At 37.3% G+C, this 24,502-nt stretch overlaps 1 protein-coding gene across 8 annotated transcripts in view; it reads right to left on the reverse strand.

The window, feature by feature from the left end:
- The window catches only part of pde4dip (phosphodiesterase 4D interacting protein), a 76,089-nt gene that overhangs the window by 45,992 nt on the left and 5,595 nt on the right, over positions 1–24,502 (reverse strand). For all 8 annotated transcript variants that reach the window (XM_077220799.1, XM_077220802.1, XM_077220805.1 and 5 more), the window contains exons 2-5: positions 23,422–23,474; positions 20,447–20,514; positions 2,593–2,706; positions 518–594 (exon numbers count right to left, since the gene is read on the reverse strand). In XM_077220799.1, the coding sequence (XP_077076914.1) occupies positions 518–594; positions 2,593–2,706; positions 20,447–20,514; positions 23,422–23,474 (312 nt within the window). The remainder of the gene's footprint in view (positions 1–517; positions 595–2,592; positions 2,707–20,446; positions 20,515–23,421; positions 23,475–24,502) is intronic.

A 24,502-nucleotide genomic window follows, 5' to 3' on the forward strand; every position in this document is an offset into this window, starting at 1 on the left:
CTATTCAGATTATAGTTGGAAGCAGCCCAGCATCATGAGTGAGAGAGAGGATCACCAGACTGAAGGAGACAGATTCATAAAACACAGACTTATGTCTCAGCTGCTTTAGATGCTTTCCTGATCATGCTTCGCTTCACTATGCACTCTTAATAAAGACTTCATTATATACAAAGCAGTTACGATGACACTTAGCTAAACATTTTAACTTTATATTTTTTTCTTATAGCTGTATAGCTTAACAACTAAAAGGTTACATTCACACGGTCAGTGTTTGTATCATTAACTAATAGATTATTCTGTTCGTATAAGCTCTCAAAGTGCAGGTATGAGAGTATGAGAGGTATGAAAATGTATTGGAGTCAGTTCTTTTATACTTTAATTTATAAGTGAACTGTGCAAATGTAACTGGATTTAGAACTCAGGACTGACAAACATATTCTGCTGTGTGAATGTAGACGAACTGTAATTTGTGAACAGCAAATATATTAAGAATATATTTGTGTTGTTTGATACTTACAGGGCCTTGTCAAGCTGTTCCTGTCTTTCCTGGAGATCTTGTTTCAAACTTTCCACCTCAACCTTCAGCTCAATGTTCTGAAAAACAAAGGGATTCTTTGAAAAAGTCATTGCAATCACATTTTGCAAGTCTCAGAGTTTGCATGCTGTTCTACCACATTGCATTCCTGTCTTTAATCCTGTTCAATTATTATTCACTCTAATAAACCGTCCATTCAAAATTCATGCTTCCAACACTATTTGCTTCTACCAACATATTTTTGTCTGAATAAATTAATCTGCATTATGCTAAATTAAAAATACAAAAAAAAGAAGTTGTAAATATTTCATGGATCTTCTCTGCTGAGTCTGCAGAGCCTGCGTGAGCTCTCTGCACATGCAGCTGCAGTCTCACCCTAAAATAGAACAAGAGACGCCAACCACCTGCTCTTTCACTCTCTCTGACAAGCACTCAAACCTGACCCCTTTACTTTCCTCTTCCCACAATGCACCAGGCCACAGCAACAGAGACTTTTATAACTCTCACCACCAGATACTCAGTGTAGCTGGCAAGAGATCAGTTCCTGCTAGTACTTGTGTGTGCATCGATATGTTTTTGAAATGATACATACACATCCTGTTGTAACCCTCAGAGAGCTTTGCCAGTTAAATGGTGTCTGATGAATGAAAGCACGCAGGAGCTGTCATATATCAGTCGTTCTTAATGATTTGTGCTGCCTATGTGGGTCAGTGGGACTAATATTTGTTTTATCAGGCTCATTTGAAAAGGTCAGACACAGAAATAGCCTGGTTTTGGCACTAATACAGCATCCCTTGGCTTTACACACACACACTTTAGTTGTGAGTATCAGTTACCAGAACAGCTAAGCAATGCTATTTTAAGTCCAATTGTGCATGAATGCATGTTCATCTAATTAATCAAAGTGAATCAAATTGTTCCAGTCAAGATTGTTGGGCAATGTATACCATAATGGTGTGGTTTTCATTACAATATTAATACTTTACGCATAAATATTATAACCATGCACCTTAGGAATAATGGGCCTATATGTGACCTGACAAGGCTGACATGTGATGCATAAATATACAGTGGGATCCAAAAGTCGGAGATTTGTGTGTGTGTTACAAATTACCAGCATAACAAGTTGAGGGAAGTTTTGGTTTATTAATCGCACATTTTCAATGTGATCTCAGACTTTGGACCTGTGTGTCACTTTATATGCAACAAAACTATGTTTAAACATAGTGATCCATAGTGATACACTCTTCTTTTGCTATGTTTCAGACTGGTATAGTAGTACATAGACAACAGCTGCTAGAAAGTGTCACCTTTACTTCCCCCTGGAAACCAAACCCAACCAGAGTCAGTCAGTCAACTCTACCCATAATCCAGTTTTCCCCGTGCCGATCGTCAGTTTGTGACAGGTGCAGGAGACTGCTGATCCATTTTAATGCTGTTTATTTAAATAGAGCCCCATATCCAGGCTGCAGTTGTTGTCCACTGTTTGACTTAATATATGTCTGCGGCTCTATGGGCTATTTTAGGTCTTTGCATTTGTCAAGCCAGCAAAACAAATGCTAGTACTAGATGAAAGTACTAGATGATAGTACTAGAATTTACTTACGTAAAAGATTATTGTCACCTCCAACAGATTCAGTGACAGTTATCATGTGTGTTATCAGTAATCAACTTTTTTCCTATTAATTAAATGCAATATTTGCTGGCCAGAGCAATGGTTTGATATTTTGTTGTTACATTTTTTGGTGTTTCATTAATTGTTTTGCATTCCATAATTGCTTAATTGCACAATTGCTGTTAAATTGTGATGAAAATACTACAATAGAATGTTTAAGGGCAGGAGACCTTCCCATAGCATTGTTGTCACAAAATGAACAGGAATAAAGTCTGTGACTTGCCCCTGTCTTTTCTTATTATTATAAAATTTGCTAAAATATGCATTTTCTAGCAATATTCAGGCAAATGATGGACCTTTATGGCTAATAATTGGTTCATATTTTCTTGTCAAATTGAATTTGGTTATGTCAACACCTTAAGAGTAGCCCAGATACACTCACCCTGCGATGGACATCCTCACTGCTACTGTCCTCAAATTTCTGCTGGAAACGCTCCTCCAGGAAGTAGATGCGAAGCTTCAGGCTGAAGTTCTCCTTCTTCAGGTCATTGAGGTGCTGTGAAATAGTACGGTAGCCGTTAAACATGATCGCTTCCTTCACGTAGGGGTTCACAGACCCCTCATACCTGTGCCATACTGCCTAAATCACACGCTCGCGTTAAATGCGAATGAAGATTTCTAAAACAAGCCAACTTAGATGTAGTAGGTTTTCTAAACCTAGGACAACATCAACATGAACTGTAAGTGACACACTGAGGGTCCTCCTTCTCAAAGGGGTCTAAACCCCCCTTCCCCCGCAAAGAAGGAGGGGTGATTATGAGGATCTTTTTTTACTTCAACAGCCACCAGAAGGAATTAACTTTAAGGATCATTGGCATGCGTGATCAGACAATGAAATAGAACGAGAGAGAAAGAGAGAGATAGGAGGCTTACGTGCTAAAAATCACAGACTGCTCATTCCAAAAGTGGACGATTCAACAACTAGATTCAATTCGATTTACAACCGCCATCCTTTATCTGATATTTACTATTACTAAATCTGTTACCCAAGTCTCACTCAAAAATGTTTACCGTGAGACTGTGTGTATGGTGTCAGTCGACTATATCCAGCTATCAAGCACACCACAAAGATTTATCTCAACAATATGTAAAACAGACTTGTTTTGTTTTTGGGGTCTACTAGAATAGGTTTTCATGCCTGACTTTTTAAAAAAGCACAATGTGATCTGATTGGTCAGCTAGACCAGTGTGTTTTTATTAGTCAACCGCCTTGAGCGCGTTTCAGAAATGTCTCTCCCTTTACCATAACAGCGCGTTTCAACAGACAACTAAGGCAACTTAACCAGGCCTCGGCCATTTTTTGCGTATGCCTTGATATTTTGACGTTTACATTCCCGGAAGAAAACTCAAGACTACAACAGAGGTGTTTCAGGGAGGTCAGAAACAGTGCATTGATACTATACTATACTATAATTCATGACATAAAAAACATACTGATAATAATAATAATAATAACTCCCTTTGGAGTGGACTTCCTAACTTTGCAGAACATTTTCATGCTCAAACAGCAACAATACACACTAAAAAAAATAATAATAGGACCACTTCAACACATAAAAAATTGTTTTCTGGAGTATGAACATCTGGAATGTTTCTTCATGTATTAATAGTTTTTCATTATTGAACTTCCATATCGGTGAGAAAGAGAGTATTTAAAAATTACCAATATAATTACCACTATTCAGTTAAGTAAAGTAATATTTTTATAAATGTTCTTCCAGATAACACTTTAATATCATTTAAAACATTGACAAAAGAAAACTAATTAATATGATTTACACTATTTCTTTCAAAAACATAAAAAGATCTAACAGACCCCAAAAATTTTAAAATTATAAGATAAATAATTTATCCTATATACATGTATTTAGAATGACCCACTGAAAGATTTATTTACATGTAAATACTTTCATTTATGTTTATTTGTCACAGAGTATAACCATTGGAGGGCAGTATGGCTCTAAACTCTAAAAAGAGTCAGTACTTTTCAGGGTTATTTTCAGGAGGTATCCTGTACCAGCTGTCACTAAGGAATTCTGGACTGGATCCCTCCTTCATACTAGCGACAACCTCCACGAACCACAACCAATTACATATACATCAACAAGCCAAACACTTATGTGGAGACAGATTCACCATTTCCCAATAAAATCACTTCACAAAGGCTTACAAACACAAAAACAAATACTGTAAATGCTATTAATATCCCTGGTGGGAGCTTCTACTTTCTGTTGCTAGGATTCATGCTAACACTTTAGTTTAGGGTCCAATTCTTACTATTAACTAGTTGCTTATTATTAGCATGCATATTACTAGGATATTGGCTGTTTATTAGTACTTATAAGCACATATTAATGCCTTATTCTGCATGAACTTATTCTACATACCCTTATCCTACCCAATACATAAACTTAACAACTACCCAACTATTAATTTGCAGTAATTAGGAGTTTATTGAGGCAAAAGACATAGTTAATAATTAGTTAATAGTGAGAATTGAACCCTAATCTAAAGTGTGACCGGGTTCACAATTCAAGCTTCAAATGAAATTGAACATGATTGATTTCGTTGCAAAGAGAAATTTCATATGCAAAAAAAGCTCGGCGGACTAAACTTCAAAGTCTAGGACAACTGGGAATGATAACTGGAGACCCCTAAATACTCATAAGGGGCTCATCTTGTAGGAATGTCACCTCGGGCACTTTAAATTTAAGCAAAACCCTATTTATTTCAATCTGGAATCAGTCTTACCATCAAATGCATGCGACTTTGTTAAAGGCACTGAGACTGGATTACATAAGTGCAATACTGTTCTTTCATGGTTATTTCCCTAGCGCTGGCTATCTGTGGCCCGTCACGAGGGTGATTGCGTTGCTCAGTCTGTCAGCGAGGGAACTTGAGTTCTACAGGTCTACAGGAGGTTTTCCATTGTGGGCGGAAAATTGGAGGTTTGACATGTTTGTAAAGAGACACATCGGCGTCTGGACTCTGTCTTTCTGTCGTTGTCTGACGGGGCAGAGGTCTGAAACAAGGAGGCCAAAGACAGTGAGCTTCTGTGTGCCGTACTGAGGTATATACGCATGCAGTCTATATTCACTGTCACAGCTGACTGACTGACTCTTATTGAGTGCTTGAGCTTTGATATTATGAGCCAGCTAATGGGAACTGGCTTTGAAACAGTCGTTTAAAGGATTACACATGCTGAAAAAATGCAAATGAAGGGATTTGTCTGCCATAAAAGTAATGCCAGATGACAAACTGTACAAGTGATATGGACTTTTGGTTATAAATTAGGAATGAAAGCATATATCAATCATTACTAGGAGTCATTTATCATACTAATAACTGTGTATAAAGACAATGAGCAACAAACACAGAAACTCAGTCAGCAGGTCCTATAATAGTAGTGTGATATTTTCCAGACACAGAGTACATTTAAATCCAAGCCTTATTAATCAAATTCATCTTACTATGATTACAATCTCTTAAAAAAACAAAAGAACAGCTATATAAAATGCAGTTTGCAATGAAGCAGACCTAATTACTGAAGCCAGGGTTGCTCTTGTTTCTGTGCAGGAATGTATTCATGATCAGCTCTGTGTCTCCCTCATTTGCATTTACTGTAGACGGTTAATGTTGCCATGGCGCCCTGTGTCAGAGATACTTGCTTGCTGAGTCCCAACTGCTGCTTCACTTCTCACGTCTTATCAGTATGCAGCAGGTTTTGTGGAATACTCACTAACAAATATATTATGAATGTAACGTAATGCAATTGACGACAAATGGTGCCAAAAGACACGAACATACACAGCAAATGATAAGCACATCTCTCATTTTTCTTTTTGTACTGTATATGTCCTGAAACATATGTATCAAGGTTTTAACTAAAAATATTAAGCAGCACAACTATTTTCAACATTGATGAGAATATTTTTTTTATGGAATGAGCATATTAAAATGATTTCTGTAGGATCATTAGACACTGAAGACTGAGTAATGATGCTGAAAATCCAGCTTTGCATCACAGGAATGAATTACATTTAAAGTTGCAATGTGTAAAAAGTTTGAGTATCTATTAACTGAAATGCCATATGACATCCATAACTATGTTTTCAGTGGTGTATAAAGAACTTACTTAATAAACCGTAATGTTTTAATTACCTTAGAATGAGACATTTATATCTGCATAACCGCGGGCACCCCCTTCTATGAACGTCGACATATTGTGTCGTCATGTTTCCACCGTAGCCGACAGCGAACACACAGCGCTACAGAGCGCGTTTCCTCACTACCTTGAAAGAGAAGCCGCAGAAAGCTAGAAGCCAGCCATAGACACCGTGAGTAGTGACTTTTCCCTTGTCAGTGGTGTAAAATATGTAGTTGGATTGTTTCATGTAACTTAGTTCTTCTCCCTCGCTGTGTTATGGCTTTGCTATGTGGGGATAAATGTGCTGGTTACATTCGTGAGACAGCTGATTAGTACTCTTTTCATTGACCGTAAAACAGTAACGTTACAGGAATCACCAACCCGTCGATCGCGGTCGACAAGTCGATCTTGGAAGCATTATAAGTCGATCGCGAAGAGTTTTCAAAATCAGAGGAAAAAAAGCCTATTGTGTGTAGTAAATGGTGTCTAGGGGATGCGGAGGCGCGCGTACTGTTACAATCATGTCATGTTTACCGCGCGCACCTTTGGGCTCGTATAAACAAGGCTTTACGCTTTAACCAGCTCAGCCACAGTAACAGCTCATATTAGCCAGCTAAACTTTTACTACCCTGTTAGAAAAAATATATAATTGCATAGTTTCATGTGGTTCTTCTCCCTCGCTGTATTATGGGTTTGCTATGTGGGGAGAAATGTGCTGGTTATGTTTGTGAGACAATCAGCTGATTACTATTATTATATTATATATTAAGACCCTTGATCCTCACCTGACTATGGCTTTGTAAACTTTATCCATGATGTGGTTTATAATGGACTGTGGTACAGAAACAGTGACAATGTTACACACTCTTGGCTTACTCTGGCTATTCTCTGCTTTCTCAGACGACGATATGTTTGTCCCGTTTTAGCCACCGTAGCTTCTTTGAAAGGGAGGGGTGAGCCCTTAGTGCAACTCGCAACCGAACTGCTAGATGTCGCTAAAAAATACACACTGCACCTTTAAATTACATTACATATTAAAATAGAAAAAGGTTTTTTCTTTTAATTGATCATTTTTCACAATGTTACTGTTGTACTTTATTGCTGAGAGTCTTCTCCCAACACTAAATTAAACACCAAAGATTTTAAGTTGTTGTTTTTTTTAAATATGAACTTCAAGTGAGTGCTGGCAAATGTAATCTAAAAGTGAAAAAAAAGAAAAATGAGTATGCACAATTTTATACACTCCAATTCTCTGAGCTATGAATGAGCAACTGCTGAGAAATGACCTTTTTCTCTGGATCAATATGGCATATACAAGTACACACACAAAAACAAAGCATAAAATGCACCAAACTAAATTTGACACCCTTCATGTAGTGAAATATTTCAGTTATTAAATGATAAATGAGACTGTGGCAGCAAGTACACATTGGCAAATGTAGTCTTGAAGCTCAATGGGGAAATGCCTTTAGATAATGCTATAAAAAAACATTAAACAGCCTGATGTGCTATAAACATGCTGAAGGCCTGCAACGTCTCTCATCTGATACAAATTAAATCCAGAACAAATTATTTTAACTACAATTTTACAGTCCAATAAAGACGTCAATTATTTTGGACCATTTCTATGTTTATTTGAATCTTGCAATTATGATGACCGAAGCACATGGCTGATGTATTTGTGTGAAACTCAGTCTGACAGGCTAAGCCTAAGGGTTGAGAGCTCAAAGCCTGCGCTCTATTTAACACAGATATAAATCAAGCAGAAAATCAACAGTCACGGCCACTCCGCTGTACACAACCGTTGTATCGTCTTAAGTGATGATCGCACTGAGTCACCTTACATCTTTGACTGATGAGTTCAGCAACTGTTTGTTGTGGCATTTTCATGTATTTTCAGCCTTATTACAGAGACCCAGATTCCTGAGCCAATTTCACAGGACATCCTTCTTGTTGCCATGGAGACAGAAAAGATAGATGGAAGGGAGGCGGATGGGATCCTCTCTTTGAGCTTGAACCTAAGCTACTGTTTCATGAACCTAAATCTAAAACAATTCCTCTCGATTACAGATGCATAAATACAAATTTCGATCCCAAAATTTCAAATAATCCGTCTTAAAGGGGTAGTTCAACCAAAAATGAAAATTATGTCATAATTTCCCCTACTTTCTTCTGTGGAACACAAAAGAAGATGTTTTGAAAAATATACTATGAATAAACAATATAAGTCAGTGGGGTCAAATCAGGGTTATTATAGTAAAACAAAACAAAATTATACAATATAATAAAATTGTACAATATATAAACACCGGGTCCAATTTGTTATTCATTGACTGGACAAAAATGGCAATCATCTTACATAAAGCTATTATATGGCTTCAGAGGACATAATATTGCACAAGTCATCACTTTTATGGTGCTTATTTTGAGTTTAATGGGTTTGAAATTACACGAGGATGATTAAACGATGACAGATTTTGTAGTTTTTTGGTGAACTCTTTGAAACCCTTTTTCAATTCCCCTATGCAACTTCTCTTTTTTCCATTCACAATCTCCCCCTCGTCCTCTCTCACTGCCTGGTAAATAATTTCCATATGCGATGGCACGGGATGGTGCTCGTACATTGGAGCCTCTGCCTGTTTGCCAGCATCATACTGAGGTGAGGGGAGAGCTTTTCCACAGACTATGCCAGCCGAACTGAGCCTAACACGCAAGCACAAGCACTCGCAGACAAACACGAAAGCCATACACCAGGCACACATATGAGAAACACACTGCAGTACAGAAAGTAGGTTCTGTATCTGAACCACTACCCCTCGCCCTCCACAGTGGTGACTACATTTTTGTGGAAAAAGTCAAGATCCCTCGTATTGGCTTTAACAGTTCATTGGTTGGATTGTTTATGAGATAAAGTCACCCTGCTGGCTAACAGAGAAGGAGCTAATGGGATAAATGATGCCCAGTGTAAAGGTAAAATTACATAAAGGTGTCAACAGAGGGAGAGCCACAAAACAAAAATGTTACACACACTATTTTCAAAAACTACAGTAAAATGGTAATATTGTGAAAACTATAACTTTTTTTACAATACATTTTAATATTTTAAAATGTAATTTATCCTTGTGATGGCAAAGCTGAATTTTCAGCATCATCACTCCAGTCTTCAGTGTCACATTGTTCTTTAGAAATTATTTCAATACGCTGATTTGGTGCTCAAGAAACATTTCTTATTATTATGAACATAGAAAACAGGCCTGCTTCATATTTTAGTGAAAACTAAAGGATTTAAAGGACATAAAGGATTTTTTGATGAATAGAAAGATCAAAAGATCAGCAATATTTTTAAATAGAAATCTTTTTTAACATTATAATTGCCTTCACTGTCACTTTTGATTAATTTAATGCATCCTTGCTGAATAAAAGTATTAACTTTTTTTACTTCAAGCTTTTGAATGGTAGTGTACGTATATTGCAAAAAAAACAACCAAAAACACTGCAACAGCTCAGTTAGTTTTCAGCTGGATTCTTTGCAGTAACTTCTAAAGGAAATGAAGAGAGAACATCACATCTTGGTGCCATTTACACATCCAAGCCATACATTTTAACAGTGAGATTACTTTTCAGCTTGACACTGAATACCAGACCAGAGCCTTGTTGGCCAAAGATCTGATGCTCCTGTCGGTGTTCCCCGGCCCTTGCAGGGTTGTGATATTTTACCCAGGCGAATGTGGACGTCCCTGGGCATGGAGTGTGACGGATGGCTCTCGTCGTTGAGCTCGCATCCACTCAGCAGACCGATACTCCCGCTGAGACTCCGGGCTTCGGTTCACAACAACGACTGCAAAATGATCAAACTTCAAGCGATGACTTATTCTCCCATTTTGTCTGTTAATTTACATCTTTTTGTATTTATTTACACGATAAAATTTTATTTTTTCCCCCCACTAAATTCCAATTAATGCTAAGCCTCTTCGCTATGACTCAGGAAATACATCATACATCTCTTCGATTGCAGCGCACGTTACTCTCTGATCGCAACCGATTCATTATTTCCACATCTGTTTTCGGTAATTAGAGGAAGGACATTAATCCGAGTTTTAAAGAAAGGTTTAGCTCCACCGTCAACAATGTAAAGCCTGTTAGAGAAAACATGCTTTATCATGCTGAGCCAAGTGAGTCTCTGGTTTTTTCAGGACATTTAGCCCTCATGTTTATGTTTAATGTCTGAGAAACACCAAGGCACTTTTGCTAGCTTGAAACATACTCAACATTGGGTTAATACTTCATCACCTTTCCTAATCTTATGATAAGTGATTATAAACCAAATGTAATAACATACTTTAAAATTAGGCCTACTGTAAAGCAGCAGGCATTGATGGCGTTCTATTGGTCATATTCTCTCCATTCCTAGCAGAGAAAATGTATATGAGAGAAAGAGAGAGAAAATGAAAGGGGAAAGTTGTGCCAAGGTGTTACTGCACTGGCAGAAGATCTAACGCCTGGCATCTCTCGCTCTTAATGCTCCCTCTTTCCATCTCTTGTGTCATCTTTCTAAACACATTCAGAGGTGTGAAGTTTCTGCCAGGAGAGGAAGTGACCTCAACAATATCCCTAGTGGATATACAGGAATGGAAAAAAGCAGTGGGTGCTGGTAAATGTTCAGAAGGTGCATTTGACCTGGTAGGTGCAGTTGAATCAGTAAAGGTCAGATATTAAAAGCATTTTAAATATGAAAACGTTGAACCCTAGACCTGAGAAAATTGTAAAACTTCTAAAGCTTTTCAAATTCAAGTAATGTAATCTTTCTTTTTTTATATAATCTTTTTCCTTATTCTTTATTATTTTTTCCCTGTTTATTTTGTTACTTTATGTTTGTTGATTGGTCTTTTTACAATTAGATTTATTGTGGGTTTTTTGTTATTTTATTTATTTTCTCTAGACTGTAAACTAGCATTCAAAAGTTTTGGGGTTAATATATATTTTTAAATAAATATTTTTATAAAAATGTTTATAATGTTCCAAAACATTTCTAATTCAAATAAATTTCTTTTAAACTATCTATTCATGATTTATTTTCCTGAAAAAAAAAAAGATTCCCCACCCAAAAATTACGCAGTTCAACCGTTTTCAACATTGATAATAATAATATGAAATGTTTCTTGAGCAACAAATCAGCATATTAAAATGATTTCCGCAGAATCATGTGACACTAAAGACTGGCTGGTGAAAATGTTGCTTTGCCATCACAAGAATAAATAACTTTTTTAAATGTATTAATATAGAAAACAGTTATTTTAAATTGTAATAATATTTCACAATACCTCTATTTTTACTGCATTTTTTTTTTAAATAAATGAAGCCTTGGTGAGTATTAGAGACTTCTTTAAAAAACAATTAATATTTCCTTCCTAGGTTTTAATATTTCATATTATTAATTCAAATACAAAAAAAACATGTCTTGATGCACCAAAAGAACTGAATGTAAGCAATGAAAAACAAATTGCACTGCACGTTTCTACACAAAGCTGTTTTACTGAGAGCTTCACGTCACTGAATGGATTTGCTACATCAACAAGATTTTGCCATTTCTAACAGAATGTTAAATGAGCAATCAGCTTCTTATGTCTAACAGAAGTATCTGATCTCAAATGAGAAATCACTTAGTGAAAGAATAATCACTTATGTTTATGTACACATAAAAGTCACTGTAAAACAAATCAAGTCACTGTGATCACACTAGCCTTCCTAAATCAAGTACAACAAAAAGTGACTGAGATTGACTACTGTGCCATAAGCTGTCCAGCAAGGCATTTTCCCAGAGCAAACCATAAACACAGCGAATGAGACCTCCTCTGCGTGAGCATTTCATGTTACAGACTGAATTCTGTTTGGAAGAAGCAAAATAAAACACTGGTTTTTCAGTCACACTTCAAAGACTAAATCTGCCTTTAATTCAGTGTGTTTATGGTAAGACTGAATTATGGGATCAAGTTCAACCAGCTCTGAAACCCGCTGCCAATTGTCATGGACTTTTGCATTGGATGCTATTGTCCATGTGTGACGTGCAACAGAATTTCCCCTCAAACTCTTTTTGTCTATTTCTGCTTAACATGATTCGGAAAATTGCTTCGAATTAAACAAATCTCAGAAACAAAGAGAGCAGTCATTCTTTAAAACCAGAGCACAGGAAAAAAAAAAAAAAAAAAAGGTCCAACCAAGCCAACAACCAGACCTCCACAGGTCACTGCAGTCTTCCAGGATCTATCCGTGTGGATTCACTGACTGAAAAGAGAAATCACAGGCCTTTGAAATATAGACAACAGGGATATCTGCGGTTTGAACGAATGTGTCCTTTATAGCAGTCCGTTTTGAGCTTTTAGCAGCTGACTTTTAAAAACTGCAACTAAGAGATTCCTGGCTTTCAAAAAGAAATGAATACAGTTCATCTTCATTCTAATTTATTTCAATCTAATTCGATTAAATTACGAGATTATAATCAAAGTTTAACTGAAAGCAGCTACACGGTGCTTACGATTTCATTTCACTTCTAGACATCCCCCTAATTACAAATGGAGTATAAGCATTCATTCAAGACACTAACAAAAACATGGGTTTGTGTTTGTACCAGTACGCTGCTGTCCATTTATATATGGTTGAATAGCAATATACAATCACAGAGCTAGGGCACTTTAAGTTAATGTACTACTAGCTACTATTTCTTGACCACAAAGAATTTATAAAAAGAACAGGCTGCTGTGGAAAGACCTCAGGGGTGCTCAACATGCTCATTGTATACGTGTACACAAATGTAAGAGAGATACTGAAAAATACATAATATGCACACAGCATAATGCTGCCTGACATATGTCAGTTATACTTGCCATTTATCATTATATATAATTACAGAGTGAGGTTTGAGAGCACTACTGTCAAACACTGAGTACTCAAATGAACAACAGACCATCTGAATCCCATCTGAATGCTTCCCTTTTTCAATCTTATATAAGAATCTGTGGTCAACACATTCAGCCAAAAGCTTCTGGCTTTTGCCACACAAGTACGAGGCTTTTTCAACCTGGGTTGTGCGATGCAATATTGTATTGCCTACTTGCTATGATAGTATTGAGAGAATCTCTCACACTGGGTCTCCATGTTTATAAGAAGTTGTTACGCATCTAAACTTTCATGGTCGGTAGCCAATACCCAAAAGTGGTGCTGTGCAAATATATATGAAAGTGATTATTAGGAAATAAGTTCCAAAAAACAACAACATGATATTAGACAGTCTACATGCATCTAAATGGTAGTTTAAACCATAAGTAATTTTTTCCTTCTTTCAGAAATAAAAAAAAATCTGAATCTGATTTAATCTGTCTCAGTTGTGTGCTTTATTTACGAGATGTGGAAAAATAGTCTAAAATCCAATTAGTGTAAGTCGACTCCTGGCTGATTCCTTACCAGTTAAATGTTTGATTATGGCCTTAAAAAATCAACAAGAATAACACAAACACACGGGCGCAAGAGCCTCAACGCAGCTCCATGACTCTTGAGTCTTGCTCTTCTTAATTTTACCTTCCTGACAAATTAAATAAACGCTCATCTGGTTCCTATTAGTGGCGTATTACCGATAATTGGAGAGGTATTTACAAACACCGCTATTCCTTCCTCCTGGGCCTATCGTGGCTCACCGTTTCTACAGAACCAGCCAGAACACATAACAGCCGCACAGTCCACCGCACAGTATCATCCCCTGAGCTCTGAGTGCTTTAACAAGGGTTTTATGGTTCATTTTTTGTATTTCATAGGCAGTTCGAATATTTTCAACAGGGGGTATGAGGCACTCGAGTTAGCTCATTAAAGCAGACGTTAGGTATATTTTCAAAAATCGGATTACGGCCTCGCCTGAGAACATGCAGGCCTGTGCGTTTGATGTCAAAACTGGACTGGGATCTCAAAATATGATCTCACAGCCTTTAAGTTTCCCCCAGGAAAGAGTGCCCCCGGTGAAATTAGTATTATTACCATTCCAAACTACCACGCCAGTGCACAAGCACAGCGCAGACAGAGAAACTAAAGAACATTTGAGTACTGGCAAGACGTCAGAAAATGTCACTGCATAAACTGCAAAACCTGAGTGGGCCAAGGAAACAGAAGATGGAATGAAGGGGAAAACCACCAAACACTGGAACAAAACAGAGCTGTTTGATAAACCCAACAGCAAAACATCTGGAGAAGAAACGGATTAAACATTTATATTAAAAAAGAGCTCCAAATTCTGCTCCACCCAAATCAGCTATTATATAATTATATATTAACATTAATTAATATATAATTATAATATAATAAATATATATACAAATATTTTCATATTATTAAAGATTGATTACAGAATAATTGGCTCAAAAAATAATGTATTACACATTTTCTGTAGTAGTGAACAAAGCAATCATTAAAAAAAAAAAAAATCCCTGAGAATGAATACATGACTATAGACTGTCCGCTAGAGCTGCACGATTCTGGATAAACTGAGAATAACAACTGTTTTGTTTAATATAAGGATAACAACTCTCCCATAATTCTGAACAGACAACTAAAAAAAATAGCAAGTAATTTACTAAAGGATTTGACAAAATGTGAATTGCTACAGCTTATAGGCCTATACATATAAATTAATAAATTAATTATTTTATATTATTCATTATTAAATATCGGTTTGAGTTAATAATTCAAAGACTCACTCAAAATGACTTGTTTCATTGCTGGATGAATCAGTCTTTTTGAATGACTCTCTTGAATGATTCACATTTTATTAACAGTCACTTGACAAAAACTATTGGTGTAACGATGCAACTGATACAATCTTTGAAAAGGCGATTGCTGAATTGTTGTCATTTAGGAATAAAATCACGTGAGAGTTTGAATCGTGATCACAATCTTTTAACGATCGTTCAGCTCAATCCACATAATTCAAATTTTCCTTGTGATTGCTGTATACTGGATACATATAGTAAGACAGAAGTTAAATGAAAAACAAATGCGTATACAATGCTTTTCTTCGCTTAAAAGCCCTTTTGCTTTGTAGAGTCAGTGGGTCAGAGTAGAGTTCTGTGTCACAGCCCTGGTCTAAAGCACTCGCTCCTATTTACACAGTGACTCACTACATTGATATATGAGTGCTGGCATACACAAAAAAAACAGGTTACATTTAATTAAGAACAGTTTGCTTCATGATTTAAGCGCTTTTTTGAATAGGGAAAAAAGACCCGGCCGATCTTTCTGTCATTCAGGAATCCGACCGCAGCTCATTTATCATCTGAGGTCTCATTAAATCTGTAAATTTGAAAGTTTCTCCATTTTTTAATCCAGCTCTGCCATGCAATTTGGCCGGCGACTGTCAAGATTTACAGAGTATAGTTTGGTTTGCTGGTTCTTTGACCTCAGTTAATATCTTTGCTTTATTGTACAATAATTGCGGTATTAGGTCTGCCACTAAGTGCTGAAGCAATTCATAAAAATATGGCTTTTGCCCCTCCCTGCATATTTTGTTTGTAATTGGTCCCACATGGCCTCAAGGAATAATAAAAATACTGAAATGGAGACAGGGATGGCTTACGAATTCAAAATGACTCACATACACTAATTTACCTAAGGAACACAGATACTGTGACACACACTTTCTCAGAAAAATATACACAATGCTCAATCTGTGAACGTCTGTGAATAGATCTTGAAATTGCAATGATTTCACAGCAGAAGGTTTGAAATCTGAAGCCAGAACAAGGCTGCTTCAAACATACAATGGGATCCAAAAAAATTAGATCACTTGTGAAAATGCATTTTTCTAATTTAATACAATCTTTTCATTACAAATTATATTAGCAAAACAATTTTAGAAAATTAAATGTTGAATAGGAAAATTACTTTATAAAGTAAATTATACTATGTAAAATCTGAAATATTTCCTATTCATTTTACATCATAATGTTTGCTTTATATTATGCAAAATTAAAAAAAAATCAGTTTGCTTTCACCTTTAAATTAGATTTTGCATCCTCTATTTTCAATGTGGTCTCAGACTTTTTACTGCAGATCAGGCTTGTCAAAACATCAACACATTTTTTTTAACAAAAGAAGGAAAATATTAATATAAATATTAGCAAATGAAATAATTGTGTGTAGCCTTCAGGTATTTCTCAAATAAATAAACATTGATTCACATTTCTCAATTCGGTGTAGGTGTATTTCATCAACATATCAAAGACGCACATTAAGTAAATATTGCTTTATCTTTTTTTAAGGAACTTAAATAGCATGTGACGGTTTTAAATTTTCACATTATGATAATGGCTGAGTCTTTTATCACAGTACTGAAGTACATTTCAAAAACTGGTTGAAAATAAAAACAAACTGTCATCATCTTAATAAGTAAGAAAAAACCCCATAGTGAATACAAAAAACTGAATGGCTGTTTGAGCAGAAAGTGCGAGTTTATTATGAGCTTAGTATTGAACTACCGGTACTTTTGACAACCCTACTTATAACTCCAATATCCCCAATTTCTTCCTTGCATTTCATCTATAGTGGCTACTGCAGTCTTTTCCTATACTTCACAATGTAACCGAATTCACAACATATAGGGGTGATCTATAAGGATGCAGCGAATAATACGGAGGAAAACCCTTAGTAAAGTAACACGGTGCATCTATTCTGTAGACAGACATGGTGCAGATTAGATCCTATACTACATTATCATCATCAACCATGACTGTCTCCATAATTTACTCAGGATGATGGCTCTGTCCCTCTGATGCGGACCACTGATTTACTACAAAGATCTGGCTTGAATTAAGCCGTCTGGCCTCAGTTCTCTCACTGTATGCTTTATGGTGCTGATCAGTGAGAGTGTGGGGGGGGGGAGAGAAAAGGAAATGGGATCAAGGGGTGGATAAAATATACTGATTTTGTGAAACAAACCAGTAGAGGGCAGCGCAAGACACTTATGAAGCTACATGTGTTTTCCACAGGCCAAAATCGAACCAAAAAATCTCCCACAATCTTAATCTTAAACATTTACACCCGCCTCCTTCTCCCAGGAGGTTCTATATAGCCTTCATATTGGAAATGAAAGCAATTTAGACTGACTGTATCAAGTATCACTCTCATGTCAGAGAATAATAACCCAACAATCCAGATGAATTTGAGTGAGATGAGAGAAGAAAAAAAAAAAGCTTTTCATATGGACAGATTGGGAGAGAAAGGCCACATGTTAGCCGTTATACCCATTCATCAGTTTATGATATCCAGCATAGAGGGGAATAATACTGATCGATTCCCTACAAAGCCAAAAACGCACTTGAATATACACCACGCGCCTCAGATTATAATATTCTTTTCCATATTTTTGTGTATTCCCTGTGCCGGGCTTGTTTCAGTGAGAATTGCCTTTGTGACATGAATCAGACACGAGGAGCAAAAAATAATGAATGCTTCAAGGCATGTGTTGCTCTTCATGCAGAAAATGTTGACCTATTTTCTATACAAATGAAAAACTACATGAAGGGAGTGCTACACAGAGCTCAGAAGCTCCCAGATAGACAGAACCGGCTCTCGTTGTCTGAGGCTTTCTGGATTTTGTCGACTACTTGCTGAAAGGTACACAGAGAGCGGGCCACATGTGATCAGAGCCTGTCAAAAATCTCCACATTTCTGTGAAGTCTTCAAAATAAGGGCAAAATAACAGATTAGCAATTGTAATTTGTCCTGAGGTTGTAATAGCGCGCAAACAATCTTATCATATTAATTTAAATTGCCTTTGTGGTTGGTACGAACAACAGGCAACCATATGTTTTCAATTTCTTAAATACAGCAAAAAATTCCTTTTTGAAGAAGTGTGTTTTGATTTTTTCCTACTTTCAACTCTTCAACCTTCCAATCACACCCCACCGAGTTGTTTGACAGCTAAAACTGATATTTTGGCAGATTCATATTTCATGCAAGTTTGGAAATGATTGGCTCTTTCAACTGACAGGAATTTAGGCTAGAGGCCTACTTTGTTTAATAGAACAAATGTTTCATTCATGGAGAATAGATCACTGCTATTCGTTTAAATCTCTCACGTAGACACTAACACAAAGGCACAATACAAAAAAGATGATTCAAATGCACATATGCACCACACTGTAGACAACATTAGCAAAAATGCACCACCGATTAGCAAAAACAATTAGGTATCGAATCGATACAGATAACCTGATTCTATTAGATTCGATTCTGATTCATTTGAGTATATTTCTGCATTAATGTCCATTTTTCTTTTAGGGTAGTATTTCAGAGACGGATTCAAATGGTTCATCAGTTTGAGCAATTCATTACAAGAATCAGACGCTGCTTGTGCCATATGTTTTTAATCCACTAAAACTAGCCATTTCTTCATAAATCGAACTACAGTGTTCACCTTATCATGCAGCCACTGACAAAAGGCATAGCATCAAAGATCTTGAGATTTTAAGAATCGAAAAAACAAAGGATAAATGAATATTGGGTTTAATCTGAAAAAAAAAATATATATATATATATATATATATATATATATTTTTTTTTTCAGATTAAACCCAATATTCATTTATCCTTTGTTTTTTCGATTCTTAAAATCTCAAGATCTTTGATGCTATGCCTTTTGTCAGTGGCTGCATGATAAGGTGAACACTGTAGTTCGATGCAAATAATTGTTCCAATCTGTTTTGGAGAAAAAAAAATATTTCATAATGTGATTTTCCCTCCACTTTCAATTATTTCACTTCAATAAAAGGTTAGATTTTTGCATTTTTTTAAATAAAATAACAAAAGGATAAACAATGCAGATTTTTTTTTTACAGCCATCTTTGATCATATTTACCAAGGGGGCAAATATTTCTGACCAGCACTGTATATATATATATATATATATATATATATATATATACACATATATAGGCTATATATATGTTTTTTTATTTTTTTATTTTTTTCAATTTACATAAAATATTAAAACATTTTTAAATATACTGTAAACTGTATAATATGTTATATAAAAACATTACACTATAGATTATAAAATGCAACAAAAAAAATCCCATCCCTGAAAAACACTATAAAGGCAAGTTTTAACTACAATATTTTTAAGGAGCATGAGATGAGATTTCTTCTCTATAAAGCAGTACATGCAAATGTATGAAAATTAAACTGCGGATAAATCGGAGTAACTCCGATCTGAATTAAAAGGGTTAGAATACAATAGCTCAAATACCACTTTGATTTTTATCAAGCATTTTTGTTATGGAATACTGATATGCGTTATGATATTCTAATCAGTGGTCTGTCATCTTTTTGTTTTGTGTCTTTATTTAATGTTTTTCATAAAACTCTCCTGAACTTTTCCAAAGAAAAAAACAACTGCAGTATCTCACAGAGGCCTCTCGTAAATGAAGGTAGCAAGGCTGAAGTTATATCACCGCCATAATAGGCTGGCTCATTTCCCAGAAAGCATTTTGCAAACAGATAGACCACAGCAGTGTGTGTACAGCAAGCATTCCAGATTCTGCTCTGCTCCAAAGTGTGTTTTATGGAAATCACATAAAAATAAAAAAGAACACTACAAAAAACATATGTAAGTTTACTCGGCTGTACGTGTGGACACGTAGTTCTTGGGAATCTTGATGGATTCCATTGTGTTTACTGGACAACAGCATGGGTAAATGTGATTAGAAAGGACAACGAGCTGAAAGAACATGTCAATAGTGATGTTGTTCACAATCTGGCATTCCCAGAATGAACTAGGACAGCTTGATGGCGTATTAACATGTCAGAACTGGTACAAGGAACGATTTGCTGTGCAACTAGAGGGTGGTTCTGTTTATTCAAGAAAACAAAGTATATCTGCGTTTTAAGTAAGCTCTCCAACTAGTTCACTGGATCACCTCATCTGCAGGCAAACACCAGAGATTAACGTCCTCAACACAGAGGTAGCCACTCAGAGGCCTGACAAATGGCTTTCACAGGCTTGCAGTTGCATGCAAAAGCTAATTTCGGGGAAAGGAAAGCAAGCACCTACCTGTTCAAACTCTCTCAGGCTATGTGTCTGCAGAACAGAGCTCTTCTCGGCGTCATCACTGGAGGAATCTGTTGGAATACAATCAACAACAGTTAGAATCTCTATAGACAATTTTTTTTTTTTTTGCTTTATTAAAAAAATTATGGTAAATTGAATGTTGGGTGAAAGAGAGGCAAATGGGGTGCTGCATGCCAGACTCAAACAATAAATTATTTGTTATAAATAAATTCTGTTTGTTTTTAAATAATTTAATATGATATAATATAATATAATATAATATAATATAATGTCTTGGTTGACACGCCTCTGCAGCATCGCGTGGCGGTCGGGGACAGTGCCTCTGGGATGGCAGACCGGGGTGGTGGTCCCTCTTTTTAAGAAGGGGGACCGGAGGGTGTGTTCCAACTACAGGGGGATCACACTTCTCAGCCTCCCTGGGAAAGTCTATGCCAGGGTACTGGAGAGGAGAATACGGCCGATAGTGGAACCTCGGATTCAGGAGGAACAGTGCGGTTTTCGTCCAGGCCGTGGAACACTGGACCAGCTCTATACTCTCTACAGGGTGCTGGAGGGTTCATGGGAGTTTGCCCAACCAGTCCACATGTGCTTTGTGGATTTGGAGAAGGCATTCGACTGTGTCCCTCGCGGCGGCCTGTGGAGGGTGCTCCGGGAGTATGGGGTCCGGGGTCCTTTGCTAAGGGCTGTCCGGTCCCTGTATGACCGAAGCAGGAGCTTGGTTCGCATTGCCGGTAGTAAGTCAGACTTCTTCCCGGTGTATGTTGGACTCCGGCAGGGCTGCCCTTTGTCGCCGGTTCTGTTCATAGTTTTTATGGACAGAATTTCTAGGCGCAGCCAGGGACCGGAGGGTGTCAGGTTTGGGGACCACACGATTTTGTCTCTGCTTTTTGCGGATGATGTTGTCGTGTTGGCCCCTTCACACCAGGACCTTCAGCATGCACTGGGACGGTTTGCAGCCGAGTGTGAAGCGGCTGGGATGAAAATCAGCACCTCCAAATCCGAGGCCATGGTCCTCAGTCGGAAAAGGGTGGCTTGCTCACTTCAGGTTGGTGGAGAGATCCTTCCTCAAGTGGAGGAGTTTAAGTATCTTGGGGTTTTGTTCACGAGTGAGGGAAGGATGGAACGGGAGATTGACAGACGGATCGGTGCAGCTTCTGCAGTAATGCGGTCGATGTACCGGTCTGTTGTGGTGAAGAAGGAGCTGAGCCGTAAGGCAAAGCTCTCGATTTACCGGTCAATCTACGTTCCTACTCTCACCTATGGTCATGAGCTTTGGGTCATGACCGAAAGGACAAGATCCCGGATACAGGCGGCCGAAATGAGCTTTCTCCGCAGGGTGGCTGGCCGATCCCTTAGAGATAGGGTGAGAAGCTCGGTCACTCGGGAGGAGCTCAGAGTAGAGCCGCTGCTCCTCCACATCGAGAGGGGTCAGCTGAGGTGGCTCGGGCATCTGTTCCGGATGCCTCCTGGACGCCTTCCCGGGGAGGTGTTCCGGGCACGTCCCACTGGGAGGAGACCCCGGGGAAGACCTAGGACACGTTGGAGAGACTATGTCTCCCGGCTGGCCTGGGAACGCCTCGGTGTCCCCCCGGAAGAGCTGGAGGAAGTGTCCAGGGAGAGGGAAGTCTGGGCTTCTCTGCTCAGACTGCTGCCCCCGCGACCCGGACCCGGATAAGCGGAGGAAGATGGATGGATGGATAATATAATGTTGGGAGCACATACATTAGAGCAGAACTGTGTCGAGCCATTAACAGGCCAGGAACAGGACTAAAATTATGTGTTTTTTTTCCAAGCATGAGAATAGGATAACCCCCACAGGACATAATCACAGAAACACTTTTAAGGCCCAATCTTCTTGCAGTTCTTTAAAACCATGGCATGGCCTCATTAAAGCTTATTACAGGACTTTTATTTAAAATGTGTCAGTGATGTGTACTGGAAGTGAGCCTGGGGGTGCATTGGAGACGAGTGCATGGCACAGGCCTGTTGCACCACACTTAAACTGTGCCAGAGAAATGTCAAACACTCTCACAGCGAGGTGTCTGAGAGCGAGTTTTCTGGAACTTTTACTTAAACATAATTAAGACATTAGCTTTATGTTTTTTATTAACAACTCATAAATATGTCCAGAAATATACTGTGTGCTTTTATCTGAGGAGAGGAGGAGGGAAAGGATGAGGGAGAGATGATTAAGGGTACGTTTACAAGACAACGATGTACTAAAAACGTTGTTTTTCCATGGCGTTTTTCACGTACAGACAAAACGACCCTTGTTTACATGGATCCGTGAAAACGACAAAAGAAAATGCTGTATTTATTCATGCCAGGGCAGTAGTTGGCAATGTCACGTTGTAAAGAAACACTACACGGCTACAGACTGGACATGTAATACGTATACGTATGACGTCACCGTTTTTACAAATTCGCGTTTTTGTAGTTTACATGAAGATAACAGTATCGTTTTCAAGAACTTGCACTTTGAAACCAATTTTCAAAAGTTTGCGTTTTCAGGCACCCAAAATGCCATTGTCATGTAAATGAACGGCCACAACGCATAAAAAAGTTTTCCTTTTTTAGTTGAAAACGGTGGCGTGTAAACGGCCCCTAAATCTTTTTGAAAGAGCTTTTTGCCAATTGATATCCAGAGAGAAGCAACAAAACCAAGCAGAGACTCAAAGGGTTTTTCAAAATGTCACTGCCACAGTGTTTTGCACAATCAGGTCTAAGATTAAATGAGTTGTTTTGGCAAAATTTGTCCAATATTCTATAAAAAAGTCACAAGAGACCACGTATTCCAGAGATTTTACTGTGGGTAAGAGGTCTTCTTAGGCAAGTCATGAAGTGGCATGTGTTGTGACAGCATTAAAAATGATTGTACATTAGGAAATACTTGCAAAAACGTGTGAGTTCATCCATTGTGTAAAACAGAAAATATACCAGTAAAATGATATACTTACCACCCATATTGATCATGCTCTTGAGCCGGGCTGCTTTATTTCCATTATAGTGTCTGAAACATACAAGAAAAGATTAACATTAACCGCCTTGTATCAGTTTAATTTGTTTCAGTTGAACATACAGTATTATACAAGTTCAAGTTTTTGAACAGGAAACAATGTTTTTTGGTTCTACTACCCATATTTAAACGTTTCCCAAATGTCAGATAAATATCCAGTTCACAAACCTTCAGAGTTTCCAAACTAAAGGCTCATCAGTCTGTTCATGTTAACCAAGTGACACATAATCAGCACACCTGATCATTTTTAATGCCTAATTTTTGTCTGAATGTCCGTAACCTGTCATCTGCTTCACATTTGTTAATTGGGCAGCATGGTCAGTTTTACTGCTAATAAACACGTATTCTTTGGACACTATGATAATTATAGTGATGTGATTATAATAAGACGTTATATAATTGCATAATCATAATGCTGACACGTGCTGTGGGACAACATATCTTAAATAAAGTAGCTTTCCTCTCATTCTGCCCCATATAGAAGATAGCAAAGTTCCTTCCTAGTGCTCATCTAAACATTAATATTTAACCAGATATTTAACCGTTCTTATTGATTAGTGCCCACAGGGTCTAAAACACTGCTCAGATTGCAGATCATCAGCACAAATGGACACAAGGACATTCACATGCACTCAGTGCTTGAGTGCTTGGCTTATATTCGAATTACATCGATTTTGTAATTCTATATTCTAAGAGTTTTCAGCCTTTTCCAGTCTCCATTCTTCAGTGTCACATGATCCTTCAGAAGTCGTTCTAATATGCTTGTTTGGTGCTCAAAAAATATTTCTTATAAATGTTGCTTAATATTGTTGTGGAAACTGTGATGCATTTTTTTAGGATTGTTTTATGAATAGCAAGATCAAATAAACAGCATTTATTTGAACTAAAAAATTTTGTACATTATAAATGTCTTTAATATAAATATAAATATCTTTTTAATGTGTCTGCTGAATAAAAGTATTAATTTCTTTCAAAAAAATCCTTATATAACTTTTAAACAGCAGTGTACATTTATTATGCTT

Source organism: Siphateles boraxobius, unplaced genomic scaffold (assembly GCF_051911475.1).
Source record: "Siphateles boraxobius isolate OS27281-9 unplaced genomic scaffold, OSU_SipBor_1 8, whole genome shotgun sequence".
NCBI lineage: Eukaryota > Metazoa > Chordata > Actinopteri > Cypriniformes > Leuciscidae > Siphateles > Siphateles boraxobius.